General features: G+C 51.5%; 1 protein-coding gene across 1 annotated transcript; it reads right to left on the reverse strand.

Moving 5' to 3' along the window:
• Positions 1-1,899: 1,899 nt before the first annotated feature.
• GGT1 (gamma-glutamyltransferase 1) lies at positions 1,900-14,359 on the reverse strand. Its single transcript, XM_081285690.1, has 13 exons — positions 14,223-14,359; positions 13,526-13,690; positions 12,624-12,754; positions 12,381-12,467; positions 8,539-8,731; positions 7,991-8,148; positions 6,891-7,040; positions 6,266-6,402; positions 3,315-3,502; positions 2,952-3,079; positions 2,738-2,850; positions 2,548-2,661; positions 1,900-2,206 (listed from the first exon to the last, which is right to left on the reverse strand). Exons 2-13 carry the CDS (start codon positions 13,684-13,686, stop codon positions 2,060-2,062), a joined length of 1,707 nt encoding a protein of 568 aa, XP_081141816.1. The 5' UTR covers positions 13,687-13,690; positions 14,223-14,359; the 3' UTR covers positions 1,900-2,059.
• Between the last annotated feature and the right edge of the window lie 3,939 nt (positions 14,360-18,298).

Below are 18,298 nucleotides of genomic sequence, written 5' to 3' on the forward strand. Positions count from 1 at the left end.
TGGTAGGGAAGAGAGGTGAATCAGACCCAAAGGAGCCCTGGGATAAGCCCATGGCCTTGGAGAACCTGGATATGCCTCCAGCATGTTATGGCTCAGGGAGTTTCATGATAGCCTCCTGCTCCCTCTTGGCTGTGCAACCATGAGCAAGGCCCACCCCTCAGGCCTCAATCTTTTCCTCTGAAAATGAGGTCATGGCCTTTCCTCTCAGACTAAAATAAGGATTGAGGAATGACTGCCACACCTGATTACCCACCTCCATCTCTTTCCCAGGGAACCCCAGAGATAGAAACCTCTCAGGCTCAGTCACAGACCTAGAATGTAGCCTGCAAGCACAAAACCCCACTTTCCAGTGGGTACTTTGGAAGCACTAAGTTTTCCAGCCCTAAAGAAGAGCCCAGATGTGGCTTACTTACCCTGGTCCCTCTTCTAGCCCCTGTGCTCCTGCCCTCAGGACCCCCCCTACTTGGGCTCACAGATTGGGGTTACATCGGGTTCTCAGGCTGAGACTCCCTTCCCAGCCCATCTCCAGGAGCCTTCATCAGCTCCTCACCTACAACTGTATGAAGGACAAATCAAAAGACCTTGAGGGAGGCCTAGAGAGGCTGGACCCTGGGGAGGGAAGCTGTGCCCAGCAGTGGCCATTCACAACCCACCTTCTCGGGGCCCCCTTCCCTTCAGAGACCTGGGGGTCTCCTCCAGCATGCCATTCCCAGAGAACTGAGTCTTTTTCTGGACCTGATCACAAGCTTGGATTTGACTCTGGGTTGTACTTGAAAAGTGACCCTGGGCATGGCTCTGATCAAGATGTTTTGTTTCAGTTTCTTGCCCAGTCCCTGTTCCTCAGGTCAGAGTTTCACCTCCCAGTGTCCTGGGCAGGGTGAGCCCAGACACGTTAGAGTTGGAAGAGAAAGAACCCACACTCAAGTTGATGTCAGAACCAGGGCTCCCCATTGTGGTCAACACTAGGAAGTGTTGCTCCCCACTGCACCGCCCCAAGGAAGGGGACCAATGGCCTCTAATCCTGGGGACTCAAGATGGGAAAAGACCGTGTTTGATAAGGAACTGCCTCTTGCTCTTCCACTTACCCACCCATCAGGTTCTCCTCCTGCTAAAAAACAGGCTGAGGGCTGGGGCTGGGGCTCAGTGGTAGAGCGCTGGCCTAGCATGTATGAGGCACTGGGTTCGAACCTCAGCAGCACATAAAAACAAACAAATTAATTAATTAATTAAAGGCATTGTGTCCATTAAAAACAAACAAACAAACAAACAGGCTACTAGGAACAGTGGCACAGCTGTAATCCCAGCTACTCAGAGGCTGAGGCTGAGGCAGGAGGATCCACAGCGATGAAGGCGGAAGCGACTTCGGTTTGGTATTCAACCCTGCAGCCACCCCCTACAGAGAAGAGGGGAAAGGGAGGACCTCATCAGGGTCCCAGATGTAATCTGAACCACTCCTGTGTGGTCATGGGCCTCACAGGGCCAGATGGTGCCATTTCCAGCCAAGTGACCAGGGAAGAGCAAGTTGGGGGGATACCCCAGCCCATGAAGTCTTGTTAGAACAGGTGGCTTAGCTCCCTGGTCAGCCTGGGCAAATTATACCCTATCTCAAAACAAAATTAAAAACAGACTGGGGATATAACATATAATGGCAGAGTGCCACTTTGTGTTCAATTCCTAGTACTTCAAAAAAAAATAATTTTAAAAGGCTGAGATGGTAGCTCAGCAGTAGAACAGCCCTGAGTCCAATTCCCAGCCCTGAAGAAAAACAAACAAAAAAACAGCTGAGGTTCATTCCACAACCTGCAGTGCAAAGACCTCCAGATCCTGTCTGTTCATTCTCCTCCAGCTAGATGGCTCCATTTTCACACAAAAGACACTGAGACCCAGGCAGTGGAGAGCCCGGCCAGCAAGGCTGCCTGCCCACAACCTGGCACAGAGGCCCCATTTATTACATTGTTCTGTCACTCCTAGGGAGAGTATGTCCCGCCAAAGTCCCACTCTTGGCTCTGGTGAATATCTTGTTCCTGGGTTGCTGGTCAGTCTTGCCCACCTCAAGCACTCAGTAGCCGGCTGGCTCCCCGCCTTTTCTGGAGTCTGAAGCAGCTGCCCAGCCACTGGTTGTGCGGACAATGGCCTGGATCACCGCGATGAAGGTGGAAGTGACTTCGGTTTGGTGGTGCCGGGTTTTCAACCCTGCAACCACCGCCTGCAGAGAAGAGGGGAAAGGGAGACGTCATCAGGGTCCCAGATGTAATCTGAACCACTCCTGTGTGGTCATGGGCCTCACAGGGCCAGATGGTGCCATTTCCAGCCAAGTGACCAAGAAGAGCAAGTTGTGGGGGGATACCTCAGCCCATGAGGTCTTGTTAGAACGGGTGGCTTAGCTCTCATTACATAAGGGCTCAGGACGACTCAGGTAGCAGGTGTGAGGACCATCTGCCCTGGGCAGAGGACACCCACCACTGTCCACTCAGAAGATGCAGGCCTCCAGCCCAGAATGCCCTGTGATCCCACACAGTGACTCAGTTTCCCCAACCCCCAGCCCACCTGATCAAAGTCTTTCTCCAGCGTTGTGGTGTTGGGCAGAAGCTGATTGTGCAATCGGGGCTCCTCCACGGCCCGCTTCACATCATAGCCAAACCAGAGGCTGTGGATGATGGCCTGGGGGTGAGGGAATTGGTAAAGTGTGAGCTTGGTCCAGGCACAGGGTTAGGGAGGGTGAGTAGGTAGCACATACCAATGCAGTGGACGTGGTAATCTGTGTGCCCCCAGAGGCTCCCACCACCATCTGGACCTTGCCATCCTGACCCACGATGATCGACGGACACATAGATGAGAGTGGCTGTTTCCCTGTGGCCCACAGGAGGGGACAGATATAGTGGTCAGCTGGTATCTGGGATACCAACTCTCTCCCAACCTAAATCCCCTGCCTCAGGATCTCCTCGCTGTACCTGGCTTGATGAAGTTGGCTGGTGAGGGAAGCACCCCAAACTGGTTGATGAAGTTGGGGGAACTGAAGTCATCCATCTCATTGTTGAATAGGATGCCGCTAACTGGAGAAAGGACCTTGGAGCCAAAGCTGCCAATGGGCCAGGTCAGAGAGCTATGCCCAGCCTGGCCAAGCCCTGCCAGGTTCCTGTCCACCCACCCCAGCCCAGGCTTGCTTCCTATGAGGCCCAGCTAGGGCATGCCACCAGGTGGGGTCTCTATTTCCCGATATAAAAGTGGGAGCCCCAGTTATGGGATATACAGGCAGCCCCTGGCTCAATCCCCACCCCCAGCTCTGCCCCTCCTTATAGCCCCACAGCCCCTACTAGAGGTTGATGGTGCTAGTGGCAGACACAGCACTGCCGTCCTCTGAAACCACAGACAGGTGAGCAGTGCCTCCATCATCAGGAGTGTAGAATTCAGGTTCGTAGTAGGAGGCTGGATGAGTGGTGTCATCAGAGATACGGGCTCGGAGCTGGTTAGCGAAGAACTCAGAGGTCATGTTTTGGATCACCTGTCAGAGACCCAGAGCTGACCTGAGAGAGTGGGAAGGGAGGGCAGGGTGCAGGACATAGGGTTGTCCTAGCAGATCTTAGGAAGCCCAAGCACAGGTCTAACCTAAGTAATCTGCACCCTAAAACATCTGGGGCTCCCCAGGGCCCAGGCAATAGGCCCAGCATCCCACGTGACCCATCTCATTGACTCTCTAGCCTGTCTTTGTTGCATAACAACAATTCTGGATGTCTGACTGCCTGTCCGTCCCCCAAGACTCCAGATTCTTGCCACATTCAATCATTAATGCAAGTATTTATGGAGTGTACTATATGCCCAGAGCTGAGGAATCAGCAAGGAACAGATAACAAAGGTCCCTGCAGTTCAGAAACAATAGCAGGCGTGGAAAGTGCTAGAAATGAGAAGCCAGATAAGAGGGATGGATAAGGGTGAGGTATGGAAAGAGTGGTCAGAGAGGGCTGCTTAAAGGGAGTGACATCTGAACAGAGCCCAGAATGAGGCAAAGTCCCTGAGGCAAGTGATAGGCAGAGAGTAAGTGGCATGAGGGGTGAAGAGGTTAAAGATACAGGCTGAGGCCCATTCCACAGGGCCTCATAGGTTCAAAAAGAACGGAGTGGCTTTTTGGTCTGAGTCACTCAAGATTGGGGCAGAGGAGTGAGCTTGCTGGGGGGCATTTTCACATGGTCCCTCTGCTGTCCATGTGGGAGATAAGGAGAGGCTGTAAATAACTAGGAGAGAGATATGGTGACTCACTCCCCACCCCACCATGAGAAAGAAGAGAGGATGACCTTGAGGTCTTTGGCCCAGAGTGGCCATTAACTGGGGAGATAAACACTGCAGAAGGGACAGGTCTGGGTCAATCAGGGCTTGAGTTTGGACACATGTCCATCAAAACACTGAAGAGCATGACTCAGGTGGGTGGACCCATGAGCATGGGTATGTAGAGTTCATGGGCAAGGTCAGACTGAGAGATAAACATAATGTTGGCACCAGGAAGCTATTCAAAGCCATGAAAGCCTGGCCAACATCCCCAAAGCAGGATTAAAGGTAGACAGAGAAGAGGAAATTGAGGGGGAAGCAGAGAGGAAGGGCCCCTGGAAGCGGAGCAAGAAAAATGCCTCAAGAGGGTTTGGGCAACCCTTGTGCATTAATTGACCAATGCAAGGGAAGGATGTTCAGCCCAAATCTACTCCTGTGGAAACAGACAAATTTGGGATGTGGGACATACTTTGAGATAATTGCCCTAGGCTTTATGAACAAACCAATCAAGGGGGTCTCTTGTAGGTTGAGAGACTGGAGAGACATCATGGCCAAATTGCACATGAATTGATGGAATTTGGACCATCAATTCATGTGCAATTGAGACCCTCAGGGAAGTTCTGACATGGGCTGCTAATAGGTTACGTGGCTTCCATGTCAGGTTTCTGGCTGCCACAGTATGTATAAATCCTCACTCTTAGGAGATAATCTAAAGTATGACATAGGCCACCCATGTTTAATCACTCAAAAACATGGGTATGGAGAGTGGGGGGCAGGGGATGAGAGAAGACAGAAAGAGAGCAGAATATCTACATCTGGGGGATCAAGGGAAAGAAAACAGGTGTACAGTCACATCTGGGGTTTTTTTGTTTGTTTGTTTTGTTTTTGTGGTGGTGCTGGGGATTGAACCCAGAGCCTCACACATGTTACCACTGACTCCCAATTCCGTTTTTTTTTTTCTTTTTCTTTTTTTTTTTTTTCATTGTATAGGTGTGAATTTGAAAAGTGAAAGAAAGAGGTGAACTATGTGAGATGCTGCCATGAAAATCCAAAGAAGAAAATGAGGCGAAATCTGGAGACCTAGGAGTGTAGGAGTGGAATGGGGAAGGATAGGGCCTAAAGGGAGAGGAGACAGACTGGGGATATGGCTCCATGGTGTGTGTCCATTGTACAGTGCTTGCCTACCACATGCAAGGCCTTGGGTTCAATCCCCAGAATCATAAAATAAACATATTAAAAAATAAATTAAAATGAAGGAGGAGAAGATGGGCCCGACAGAAGGGCCAGCAGGAGGGAAGGCAGAGGGAGGAAGAACAGGGTGACTTCTGTCCTCTCAGAGAGATAAGATGCCAGGTCAATGGCTGTGGTGACAGTGGCAATTGCAGGGTGTGTAGTACAGAATGTTCACTGGAAAAGAGAAGACACCAAGAAAACTGAGTCCCCTCCTGGTCAGTGTGAGGGGATCTGCAAGGCCAGCCCAAATGCAGGGGTAAGGAGGAACGTGAGGGCCTTTGGCAGGAAGGGTCATGACAGGGATTCCAGGAGAGGCCCAGCATGGAATGGAAGCATCTGGCAAATGAGGGGGCCAGGTGAGGTCAGGCCTGGCATGGAGATCAGAAAAGCATTACATTACTTCCTGACCTCTCTTGCACATCCTTCTTATTCCTGATGGCTACAACATCCCCTTATGTTCCTTACCTCAACATTGACCACTCCAGAATCTTCCAAGCCTAGGGCACAGCATGTGCAAAAGCCCTTGAGTTAGAGTTTAGCTAGAGAGGGGCTGCTAACTTGTCAAGTCTATTTCCCAGCCCTCCCCATACTATGCACTCCATGGAGCAGAAATTGTGGGGCTTGGAATAACCAATCCCCGGACACAATAGGCCCACAATCAAAGTCTGTGGGAGGAGTGGATTCAGAAAACATGCACAAGGCTGGGGTGCCCCAGGGAGATCACCTGATTACTCTATGGCAAGACCCTGCCCATTATAGGCCAGCCCCTTACCTTAGTCATATCAACAAACTTGGGGTCTCCAAGCAGGGTCCTCTTGGCATAGGCAAACCGGAAGGCCTCCACAATGCGGTGGTATGTCAGGCTCTTCTGTTCGGGGGTCTCCACACTTGCCCGAGAGAGGTTATACCCTAGTTGGTCAGAGCCAGGTGCACGTTGGTAGGCCCCAGGGGCATGGAGATGTTCAAAGGATTAATGTCTCCCTAAGCCACGTTTCCCAGCTCTACTAAGGGAACACTAAATAGTCAACATCAGTGGCCACTTCAGAAAGCTGTTATAAGGCAAGCTCCCCGCCCTACTGCCCAGCCTGGGCCTCACACATCCAGCCAGAGGCTCAAGATCTACAAAGTCACAGATGATCACTTAGATTTACCAGCTGAACCCTCTGGGCGAGGCTCCCCTTCCCCGAATTCCTTTCTTCCCTCCTCCTCCAGCCCTTGAGCTTTGCCCATCATGGATAGCCCTGGTCACCCCACACTGTCTCCTGCAGGAGAGGGTGAGCCATGCACTTAGTAGCAGGCTGGGGAGGCCTTGGCAGAGGATGCAGCAGGGATGGAGTTCAGGGAGGGAGAGGCAGTGTTGTGGAGCCCTTTAGCAAAGCTGTGGTAGGACTGCTTACCTTTGAGGATGTTGAGGATGAGAATCAGCACAGGCCCACTGAGCGGGGCACTAGGCGCATACAATATTGAGTTCCCAAGGCTGATGTTCAGCGGGTACTCAATCAGTTCCGCATGGTAGTTGTTCAAGTCCTCAACTGTCATAATGCCCCCTGCAAAGGGGTAGACACAGGGATGGGGCTGCACTGTAGTGGGGATGGGGGAGCAGGGCTGCATATGGGGGTATTGGGTGGCACCATTGGGCAGGACAGAGTTGTACCGTGGTGGGGGGAGGAGCCACAGGACCATCAAGTAGGAGTCCTGTTCATTCTTTAAGGGCCCAGGTCCTCTATTCTTCATAATGGTACTCACCACCCACCCACATCCAGTCTAGACCCATTGCCCTCAATCTGCACGACTCACTGGCCTCCTGGCCCACCTTCACCCATTTCTACAAAGGGTCTTTTCCAAATGGAGAATGTCTGTTCCCAATGTTCCCCATGTTGGACCTCTCCTCCCTTGATGAATGGGTAGATGGAGGCTCCTAATTCTACAGGGAACTGGCTCCAAAGAGAGTATTTACAGCCTAATTTCTGGCATTAGTAGTAAAGGTCAACATGTCAATCAATCTCCTCCACGAAACAGACAAAAGTAACAAGAAAAAGGCCATAACTGAGCCCTCACAGCCTGTCCCACAAAATCCCTCCAACACTTCTCTCACAAGCCTACCCTTAGCCCTTATGACCTTTCCTGGTGAATCAAAATTGCCTCTCTCTAGGACTCAGCACATACTATGCCCTTTGCAGGAATCCCTTCCTCTTTCTGCCTGACAAAGCCATCTGCAGGTCAGCTGCCACCTCTTACAAGAAGTCCTCCTGGATCCTCTTGTGTATCCCCAGCTCCTGCCTACACCTGCATCAAGCCCATGAAGGGCTTTCTCTTCTGTCTGCATGGTCTCTCTGACCAAACAAAGAACTGTGGACCTACATGGACTGTTGCTGACCCTACCCTGCCAAGGACTCCCTGAGAATCTGGTGCCTTGAGGAAGCCTCAGGATGTGGGACTCAGGTCAAGGTCCCTACTGTGGGGTTCTCCACTCAGGCCTGCAAGGGTGCCTACTTACCAACCGCCCGGATGTCCTTCACGATCTGGGCTGTGAGGCTCCCATTATAGAAAGCTTGGGCACCTTCTCGGGCCAGCGTCTGGTACGTGTCGGCCAACTGTGGCATGGTCACTTTCTCTCCCTCCCGAAGTACTTTCCCATCCCGGCAGAAAATCTTGCTGGAGCAGGGGGAACTCAAGTGAGGCAGATTCAGCTAGACCCACTCCTCCACCTGCCTGGTTCTCTTTGTTCTCAGGGAAAGGAGAACCAAGAATGAGCAGCACCTGTCCACAGGTGGGCGGCTGGCCCTGGTGCTCAGAGCTCCTAGTATCCCACACCATTCAGGTCATATGGTCAACCATAGCTTTCACTAGGGTCCTCAAACCAAGACTGGAATGTGTCCCCACACCCAGTGGGAAGGGTTTGCATCTTCTCAGCCCTCGTGCCCCCCTCCTAGTCACAAGTCCTTAGAGCAGAGCACAGCTCCATCAGCCCCTCCCAGTCTGCAGGATCCTTGGGCCCTGCCTGCCCTGCCTCTGCCTCAGGCAGGCCCAAACCTGCAGACATACCACAGAGCAGGAGTCTGCTCAATGATATCCCGTTTTTTTTCCAGGGCTGCTGCCAAGCCCTTGCCCACAGGGAAGCCATAGCGGGCCAGTTGGATGCTGGGCTGAAAGAGGCGATCCCAGGGCAGCCGACCATGCCGTTGGTGTGCCAGCTCATAGCCCCTGATCTCACCAGGAACTGCCACTGACAGTCCTCCTGAGAAGAAAGAGAGAGAGAGAGAGACATGGTTAGTGACCCCCAAGGAGAGGACCCTGGGATCTCTGAAAGGCAGCATTCCAAGTACCTTCCCCGACCCACTTTACAGATAGAGCTAGCGAGGTTTAGAAGGAAAGGTGATTGTGTGTGTGTGTGTGTGTGTTGCTAGGTATCAAGTATCAAACCCAGAGCCTCACACATGCTAGGCAAGTGCTCTAGCATTGAGTTATACCCCCAGCCCAAGGAAAGGGATATTTAGGATCATATCTGGGATCTACAAAGAAGAGTACAGATCAAATAGGGATGGAGTCCTGCCCATGGAGTCCTGCAGGGCACAGGATAGGGAGCTGGTAGCACATGTGGCGTGTTTTGCTGTCCCAACGTTAGATGTCTGTCTCCACAGTGTCTCCATGTCTAAAATCCTGTACCAGGCTTATAGTTGCTCAGTGAAACTGGGGAGAAGCCAAACCCCTTCCTATCTCTCAGTCCAAACTCCCCCCAGCCACAAGACTTCTTGTTCCTTAAGATTCCTGGGATCCACTAGAACGTGCCAAAGTAAAATCAGGTATTACTTGCACTCAGCTCAAGCCCAGGTAACCCTCAAGGATGATTTAGTCCCAAGAAAAGGGCTCTCTTTCCTTTTTTTCTACTCTCCTGAGACCTAATCTCTGCCTAGTCCCTTCTCTGGGCCTCAGTTTCCCCATCTAACTATAAAGGGCCTTGCCTTCCAGTTATGACCTTCAAGGAACCCACGAGTCAATTAGAAACAGACTCCTGAGCTTAATTCCCCACAAGCCCAATGCCTACCTACGTGCTATGCCCAAATCCAGCCACTGACAGCTTTGCCCAGAAAGGCACAGCTATGGCCTCCTGCTCACTTCCAGGCACCCCCAAATTTTACCACCGAGGTGATGGAAGTCCTTTGGGTTATGCCCAGGCTTGGCCGCTGCAGCTCTAGAGCTGCCTTTCTTGCCCCAAAGTCTCTGAGAGCCAGGTTGCTATGATCTAGAAATGACACGTCTTAGAAGATCTGACACCCAGCATACACTTCTTCCCACCTTTAAAAAGAAAGTCTTCTCTTGACCTCAGGCCAATCAGGGTTTTTATGTCACCCTGCTTGCCAAGCTCACAGGTGGCCCTCATGCTGCCAGACCCGGCATATCACTCTTACTTGGGATCATCACTCTTTCCTCCCCAGCCAACCCTGTATCAGAACTTCCTGGCTCCCCTGGTCCCCTCGTCTGTTGCCCTGTCTCCTGCCACCTCTCCCCTCTCTCTGGATGATATCCTCCCAGCTCTGGGCTTCAGGTTCCACTTGTTTTGACAACTCCCAAATTTACCCTCCTCTGGCTTGTACTGCTCCCCTGATTGTCAGTCCCAAGTATCCACCTGCCCATTCAAAACCGGTATCTCAAATTTAACACACGGAGCTGCTGAGTATCTACTCAAATCTACTCCCCAACAGCCCTGCTTGTCTCTGTGAGGGCCACCCTGTCCATCCAGGTGCAGACCAAAGACACTGGGGTCATCCAGGACTCCCTGCATGTACATTCCACTCAAACTGTCAGCAAATCACAGACCCTCATCTTCCAGGAGTATTTAGCACCACCCATGACCAACCATCCTCCAGCCTCCCTGGATTATTGAGATGACTTCCTGACAGGTCCCTGCTGGCTTCCTTCTCCTTATACAGCAGTCAAGCAGTCTCATTAAACCATTAGCCAGATCTGTTCTCCTGCACACAGATACTCAAGGGCCTCCCCCCTTACTTAGACAAAAGAGAGGGGCTTTACAGTGACCTGTGAAGTCCCACACAACCTAGGCCATTCTCTTGGATCCCTGTCCTCCTCCTCCTCCTGGGTCTCTTGGCAGCCTCCCTGGCTCCCTACAGGGCTCTATGCCTTCTCCTTCCACCTGGATCACTCAGTCTTCCCAGGCTATAGTGCATTTTTTTGTCTTTGTGTTTTACCCCAGCTTTGGGACACTGCCTGACACTGTAAGAGGGGTTCAAGGAATCCCTGTTAAGTAAGTGAATTTTAAGTATCTGCAAGATACTAAATCTATAAGATTCAAGCATTCCCATATGCTGAGTAATGTCATTTCTACACATTCTGAGTTTCTTATAGTGAAATAAAAATATAGTGAAAATTTAAAAAATCAAAGACTACCCATGTCATGGAAGAATCCAAAGAGGCTGCTCAAAGAATATCATATAGGACTCCCCTGAGGCATCAGACCTTGCTGTGGTCAAGGTGCCTCACTCTTCCACCCTTCCAACTTCTTTTTTTTTTTAATCCGTTATTTTTAGTTATACATGACAGTAGAGTCCATTTTATATAATTATACAAGCATGGAATATACCTAATTCTGATTAGGGCCCCAGTCTTATGGATGTATACATTTGTGGGATTCACTGTGGTATATTCACATATGGACATTGGAAAATTATGTCAGATTCTTTCCACTATCTTTCCGATTCCTCTCCCATCTCCCTTCCTTTCATTTCTCTTTGTCTAATCCTCTGAACCTCTATTTTTCCCCCTCCCCACCCACCTTATTGTGGGTTAGCTTCCACATATCAGAGAAAACATTTACCCTTTTTTTTTTTTTTTTTTTGATTGGCTTTTTAAATCCAATTTCTTATGTCACAATCCATTCTACCTTCTTTGAATGATGCCCCTGGGGGTGGGCACGGGCTTCCCCTTAACTACCTGTGGAGTTTAGGAGTTTCCTCTCCACTTATGGCCAAGTTAGAAAAGAGAGATTCTGCCCCACATCCCCACAAATTAATAAATGAACGCATGAAATGAATGGAATGCCTATTAAAAACACAGGATTAGACAGCCTGGGTTAAATCTCCCAGCTGTGTGATCTCAGTGGTTTATATGACCTCTCTGGGTCTCAGCATTCCTACCTATAAAACAATAATTGATCCAGCATCCTCACCCCATTCCCAATTATACAGGGACGAGACAAGGGGCTCATCAGCGAAAATCATTGAGCAGGGTACTGGCCTAAATGAACCCTGAATATGTGAGCTGTTATAATAATGAAATTGGCTCTTGGTATCCATGGGGGATTAGTTCTAGGACCCCCCCAAGGATACCAAAATCCATGAATGCTCAAGTTCCTTATATAAAATGATGTTGTATTTGAATATAATCTACGTATATCTTCCTGTATAATTTAAATAACCTCTTGATTATACTACTTAATGAAATGTAAATGCTATGTAAATAGTTGTTATACTGTATTGTTTAGGGAATAATGACAAGGAGAAAAGGTCAAAACATGTTCAGTACAGACCCAATTCTTTTTTTCAAATATTTTCCATCATCCACAGTTGGTTGAATCCCTGGATGTAGAACCCACCAGTAGAGCACAAATTGTGATGATTTTTTCCACATATAACCACCACCTGGCCCTACAGGGCCTGAGCAGAAATAACAGAAGAACCTGTCCTTCCCCTACGTCATGATGATCATTTAACCAGTCATTATGAGAGGGTGTCATGGGGCCAGGAAAGGATGGGAGAGGTGCCAGAGCTGTCCCCAGGCCCTGAACAAGGGCATGCTCGTGTAGGTGAGGCAACTTCCCAGTGGCCCATCCTGGCTCCATACCCACACCCTAAGCCCACGGGACAGCTTACCTTCCTCAGACTGCTTGGAGTTGTTGAACATGCTGGCATAGGCCAGCCTCGGGGCCACCTCACGGGCATTGATGATCTCAGCTTTTCCTGAAAAGAGAAGCTGGTAGGCAGGCCAGACCAACCCCAATCCCTCTCCAAGAGGGAACCCAGGGACCACTCAGCTATGCAACTCCCATCCCAAGTCCACCCCGAGATGGACAACTCCTGCCACTCACTTTCCACCCCCCAATCCCAGGTACTCACGGGTAGTGCTGTCATAGATGGTGAAGAACAGGCCACCCCCGATGCCCATACTATGAGCATTCATGAGCCCCACACACAGCAGACTCGCAATGGCTGCATCCACTGCCGAGCCTCCTTCCTGTAGAACATCCCTGCCAGCAGCATGCAGGAGGGTGAGATACCCAGGGCTCCCTAGCCCCTGTGCTTACTCCGCCACCCTCCTGCCCATCTTCACCTGGTCACCCTACTCAAAGAAAAATGGAAGAGGAGTTCATAGGAGTTCTTTATTTGCTTTTTGGTTTGGTTCTGGGATTGAACCCAAGTCACTGAGCTACAATCCCAATCCTTTTTTATTTTGAGATAGGGTGTCCCTAAATTGCCAAGGCTGGCAATCCTCCTGCCTCAGCATCCTGAGTAGCTGGGATTACATTCTATGCCACCACATGCATAGAAATTTTAAAGACTTATAGTTGCCTCCTTTCCAAGCAAACAAATGTGCATAACTTACTTGAAAAGAAAAGAAAACCGTTATTTTTTATTAATAACATTTTTTTTAGTTCAAGTCTTTAAACTGGAATTTATCTTTGTATATAATGTGAGCTAGGAATCTAAAATAGAATAGAATGGCAGGGTTCACCCATAAAGATAGATCCTCTTAGAACTGAGAAAAGGGACCCACTCCAAGAGGGAACCCAGGGGGACCAACACCCTGCTTTCGTGGTCCCTGTCTCCTTCTCCCCTGACCAGAGGCTACTGAGAGGATCCAAAAAAGGACAGACAGCTCCTCATTCAGGCAGCCTGATTATAGATGGGGAAACTGAGTCTTGGAGGGGCAAGGGTCTCTCCCAGGTTCACCTGCATGGGTGTCTTCTGTGTGTGCCCACCACCCCATGCCCTGCTCCAGGTCAGATGGTCCTGCTCACCTCCCAATCTCTGAGCAGCGCTTAGCATCCGTCGCCACAGCTGCCCTGGAGTACACATGTTCGGGCTGCCTGGAACTGGAGGGCAGCCAGAGGCAGACACCAATGATGACAAGTACCAGAACCACGACAAACAGGCCCAGCACCACGAACCGCTTCTTCATGGCTCTGCCATACAGGGTAGGTAGGGGGAAGAGCAGGATCAGGCCCAGCCCTGGACACTTCCAGACTCCTCCCCCACAGGGCACAGTCTAAAGTCAAGCTTCAGAAACAACCTTGTGTCTCCTTCCAGCCTCCAAGAATATGAGCAGGCTGTCCAGCCCCCAGACCTTTGACCAGACCATTCCCTCTGCCAGGAGCTCTGGATGCCATCTCTGTCCTCCCAAGTCCTGCCTGGTCATCTTCAGGGCTCATTCAAGTGAAGACCTCATCTCCAATATGGAGGCCTTCAGACCTCACATGCTCTGTCTACCTCCTTACAGCTGCTGAGTCTCTACTGCCTAAGGGGGGGTTCCAAGAAAGATAGGCCTGGCTTTATTTCCTCTATGTCCCCCATCCTAACTCAGACCTGATACTATCCATGGGTCCCCCAAATGGCTAACCACAGAGCACAGGGTTCAGTATCCATTGTGCCTTCCAAGAGGACATCCCAGTTTCCTCCTGAAATCAGCAGACCAACCACCACAGGGTCAGGACTTACCGTCCAACAGAGGGTGGGAGCCCCAGGCCTTGTCTGGGGAGGTGGCTTCCAAAGATGGGAGGGTTTGACTGAAAACAGCTGGAGAAATAACCGGGGTGTCACTCCCGCTCTACAGGAGCCTATGGTCACAGAATCTTCTCTAGAGACTCCTCAACCAGGCAGTCTCCTCCAGCTCCTGAAAATCACTAGGGCGGACCTGAAACAGGCCCTGCCCTTTCCGGGCGGGGCTCCACCTTAGGCTAGTTCTCTGACTCCAGCTGAGGTCTGCATGAATTCTCCCAGGCGCAGCCCAGAGAGTTTGCAGGGTAAGGAGGGAACAGGGCCCAAGCCTAGTATTAGGTGGTGAGAATGTAGCGTGACAAATGGGGCCAAGGGACAAATGGCACTGTCTCCCTCTGTGTTTGGACTGGCCACTCACCTGCTGCAGGGGTTGGGCAAGTCATTTCTCTGTCCAATGCTGGCCTTACTTGCCAGGGGTGGTGTTGTGAATTAAGTGGATTAGAATGTAGGAAGTGCTAAGTAATTGCTGACTATAATTATTATCATGGTTGCCCTGAGGGATGTCCCCAAGAGGAGTACATGGCACAGGGGACATTGGCGGGCCTCTTGCTGGCTACACACTTCCCCTATGGATTTCCTTCTAGGCTATACTGGGAAGGACAGCAACAGCCTGAGAGTCCCTGTGACTTTGGCAGCAAGTGAGGCGTGTGATGCCAACCAGAAGGAAGTGGCGCGGTGACAGAGGCAGAGGGTTCCCCTCTTTCAGACTTTCCCTCCAGAGGGCGGCATCTACCAGGGAGCCCCTCCAGGGAGCCCCAGGCTGACCCCCCGTCCTGCTTCCCCCTGCCTCTATTCAGAGTATCTGCACTCAAAGCCAGACAGAGTGTCCAGAGATAAACTAAGGTTGGAGTTCCTGTTCCCTCCTCACACCTGAGGGAAGCATTCCGATACTAGCATGAAAGGGCTCTCCCTTCCCGGGCTTGGCAGGAAGGGCAATGATGGCATAACAAATAGCATGTGCCCCCACATCTGGTATGGGAAAGAGCCTACAAGTCCTCCATGCAGAGGGGGAAACTGAGCCCCTGAGCAGGGGGCCCAGTAGGCAGTCATGCAGATTCCTACCCCATGTACCCTTAGGAGTCACAGTCGCCTTTCTCTCCACATGGTACAGCATGGCCTGAACCCAGGCACAGCTCTTCCTGACCTGAACTCCACCCAGCCTCCTCCCTATGCCTCCTACCAACTCATCCTGCAAAAAGCATCCAGAGAGTTCAGTCTGTCCAAAGTGCCAACCAACCAAGCCTCACAGTCCAAGAGACAGGCTAACCATTCACCAGGGCTGATGGCCTGCTAGGCACACAGGTACCCTAGACCCTAGTCAGGAACCTGATGAAAAAGTCATGCTGGGAGTTCCAAGGGGCTTTGGGAGTAGGGTTAGCAATAGAATATCACCTATCGCAGATAAAGAACATTCCCATCGTGGTGGGGGCGGGGCAGGGGCTGAACCTGGTCAGCAGCAGCCCCATCCCTGAGCCCACACAGCCTTGGTTCTCTCTGAGCAACTTGGGCTTTATTTCTTCTGGGCTTGAGGCTGTGAGCTGAGACTGCCCTCAGGGTCCTGGGGTAGACCAGCTGTGATCCCCTGACATACATGTTCCAGCCTTCCCTGTCCATCTGTATGGGCACCCAATGGCCAAGTTAGGGCACTCAGCAACTCTCAGGGAGCCTGGAGAGCGGAATAGGTGGTACTGAGCCCTCTTCCTTCTTCCAGGACAGTATGACCAGGAGGGCTGGCCCAACCCCCTACAGGCAGATGTCCCCAGCTCAGCGGAAGACACCCTGCTGGGGAGCCAGGCTTCCATTTCCCACCCCTCCACCCCCAAGTTTTCTCAAAGACTCTCTGAAAGAATGTTCAAGCCCAGAATCTTGGCTCTCACCCAAATCAGTCTCAGGAGGGGAAACCGAGGCGAGAGAGTGGGTCAGATACAGCACTGGGCCTCAAACCCAGACCCCCCCTCCTTATAATCCTGGTAGATTTACCTGAGACCCAGGGCAGCAGCAAGGGCCCAGGAGAGAGCCCCCCTCTTCCTCAGAAGATAGTTTTGGACATGGGTGCGCGCGCGCAGGGAGGAAAAAGCCAATTTGTCTGCCTGGGAAAGTTCTGGCGACAGAATGGCTGCCCCCAAGCAGTGGGGCCACGCCTTCAACCCCTGCAGAGCTCCTCAGGGGGCCTCTGGATGGGGATTAGGATCTGGGGGTGGGCATCTCCAAGACACAGAGGCAGGAAAGAGGGAGTAGGGACTGAGGATCCATGTCCTTACTTCATCCCAGAGGGGGCAAGAGGTCAGCTGGGGGCAACTAGCATCCCGGTGGAGGTAGTTGGAGACATCTCTGAATAGGGTCTAGAACAGGCAATCCTCTGCCAGAGGTCCAGCCAGGCCTGAAGGATGGTGGGATGGCAGCAAAAAAAACACAGTGACTAGGCTTGTCACCAGGTGACTAAAGTTCATGCAGCCCTGGGAGGGCCCTGGGCAGGAGGTGGGAGGTGCTCTGAACCTGGAAAAGGGGCTCCCCTCTCTTAGATTCAATTTCCTCCAGAGGGCAGTGTCCACTGGCTCGCCCTGTCCCTGTTCCCTGTATGCAAACTCAGAGCCAGACAGGGTGTCCCAGAGATGGTTCCTGAGGCAGTGAAATAGGGGTTGACTCCCGGCACCAGACAAGAGCCTGTAACCAAGAGACTTCACCACACCCTGCTGCTGGATACCAAAGTAGCGTCCCTGGAACATGGCCTAGAGGTGCCAAGGTCCAGACCGGTTCCACCACCAATCCAGGAACATTAACACCCCAGGCACAAGGAACCATCAGATCAGCCTAGAAAGGCAAGGCCCAGAGAGAACCAGAGTTGACCCCAGGTCATACAACCCAGCAATGTAAGCCTGCCATCCCATACCTGCCCCAGGTTGCTGCATGTCTGTGACCAGTTCACCAAGGAAGTCTCAACCACAGCAGCTGTGGGTCCAGCCCAAGAGGCCTTGGGCAATACACCCCATTCTCTCATGGCCCTCAACCAAGAGCAGCAGATCTCTGGGCTATAATTCCTTATGCCCCTCTCCAGACAGCTGTGCATATAAGGTGTTGAGTTCCTTGTCCCCAGGAATCTGCAGGCTCCACTTAACCCAGAGATGCTGACTCTAACACACACGGGCACCACTCACACTCACACTGAATCTCGGCTGAACAGAGCAGATTCCCAAGATGTAGCAGAGAGGGGAGCACAGAAAACAGACAGAATGGCCAACCTGGAGTTTCTCTGCTAATCCCCAGCTCAAAGGCGGTGTCATGCAATCCTAAAGCCAGAAGAGTGAAACAGGACACAGCCCTAACCCCATTCACAGACAGGAAACTGAAGCTTAGGCAGAAGCAATTTGCCCAAGGTCAGCTGGCCCTGGGAGGCACTTGGCCCAGCAAGTGGGCTCAAGACCCATCCCCTCCCCCACTGCAGGAGTCACCTCCCCTGGGTATGAGACCAGACCTGTGTGGCTTCCCTGGCCCTGCTACACTCCTGGTCAGGATGCTGTCGGGAAAGTCGAAATCTTCCTCCTTGCCACCCAATAGGGCTGCAAATTGGAAAAACAAAACTCATCCCAAGACTTGATAACCACTACCTGCTGGAAACCTATTCAAAGAGCTATATGTGCCTAGGGTGACCTAAAGGTGGGTAGGAGCCCCCAGGTGTTGGGTAATGCTGGTTGCACAATGAGCCTTGCTCAACCCCACTCTCAGCCACAACCAAAACCCAGAGTGGGGCAAGCATGGCCCCGGCACACAGCACCTCCCAGCCTCCATCAGGGCTCCAGCTGCACTCAAGAGCTGCTCACCACCCTCACAGGAGCTGTCAGAACTCTTAGGGATTGTTTCTCCACGCTGCAGCCCTCCCTCTTAAATTCCAGGTCCACCTTCTGGGAGCCAGATTCCTTAAGGCCATCTTCCAAGGAATCAGGTGACATCTACCAGACATTTGTAGAAAAGCAAGCCAGAAAGCCTGAGCAGGCTGTCTGGAACATACTTATCAGACA

Source organism: Spermophilus citellus, assembly GCF_964194105.1.
Source record: "Spermophilus citellus genome assembly, chromosome: 3".
NCBI lineage: Eukaryota > Metazoa > Chordata > Mammalia > Rodentia > Sciuridae > Spermophilus > Spermophilus citellus.

Bases quoted from the DNA above. Each gene is read 5' to 3' on its own strand.
- GGT1 (XM_081285690.1), bottom strand. From the start codon at position 13,686: ATGAAGAAGCGGTTCGTGGTGCTGGGCCTGTTTGTCGTGGTTCTGGTA. The intron at 3,503-6,265 runs GTAAGGGGCTGG...GGTCTCTGACAG, and splicing joins AGTTTGTTGATATGACTAAG to GTGATCCAAAACATGACCTC. The intron at 2,207-2,547 runs GTGGGCTGGGGG...TCTTCTCTGCAG, and splicing joins TGGAGAAAGACTTTGATCAG to GCGGTGGTTGCAGGGTTGAA.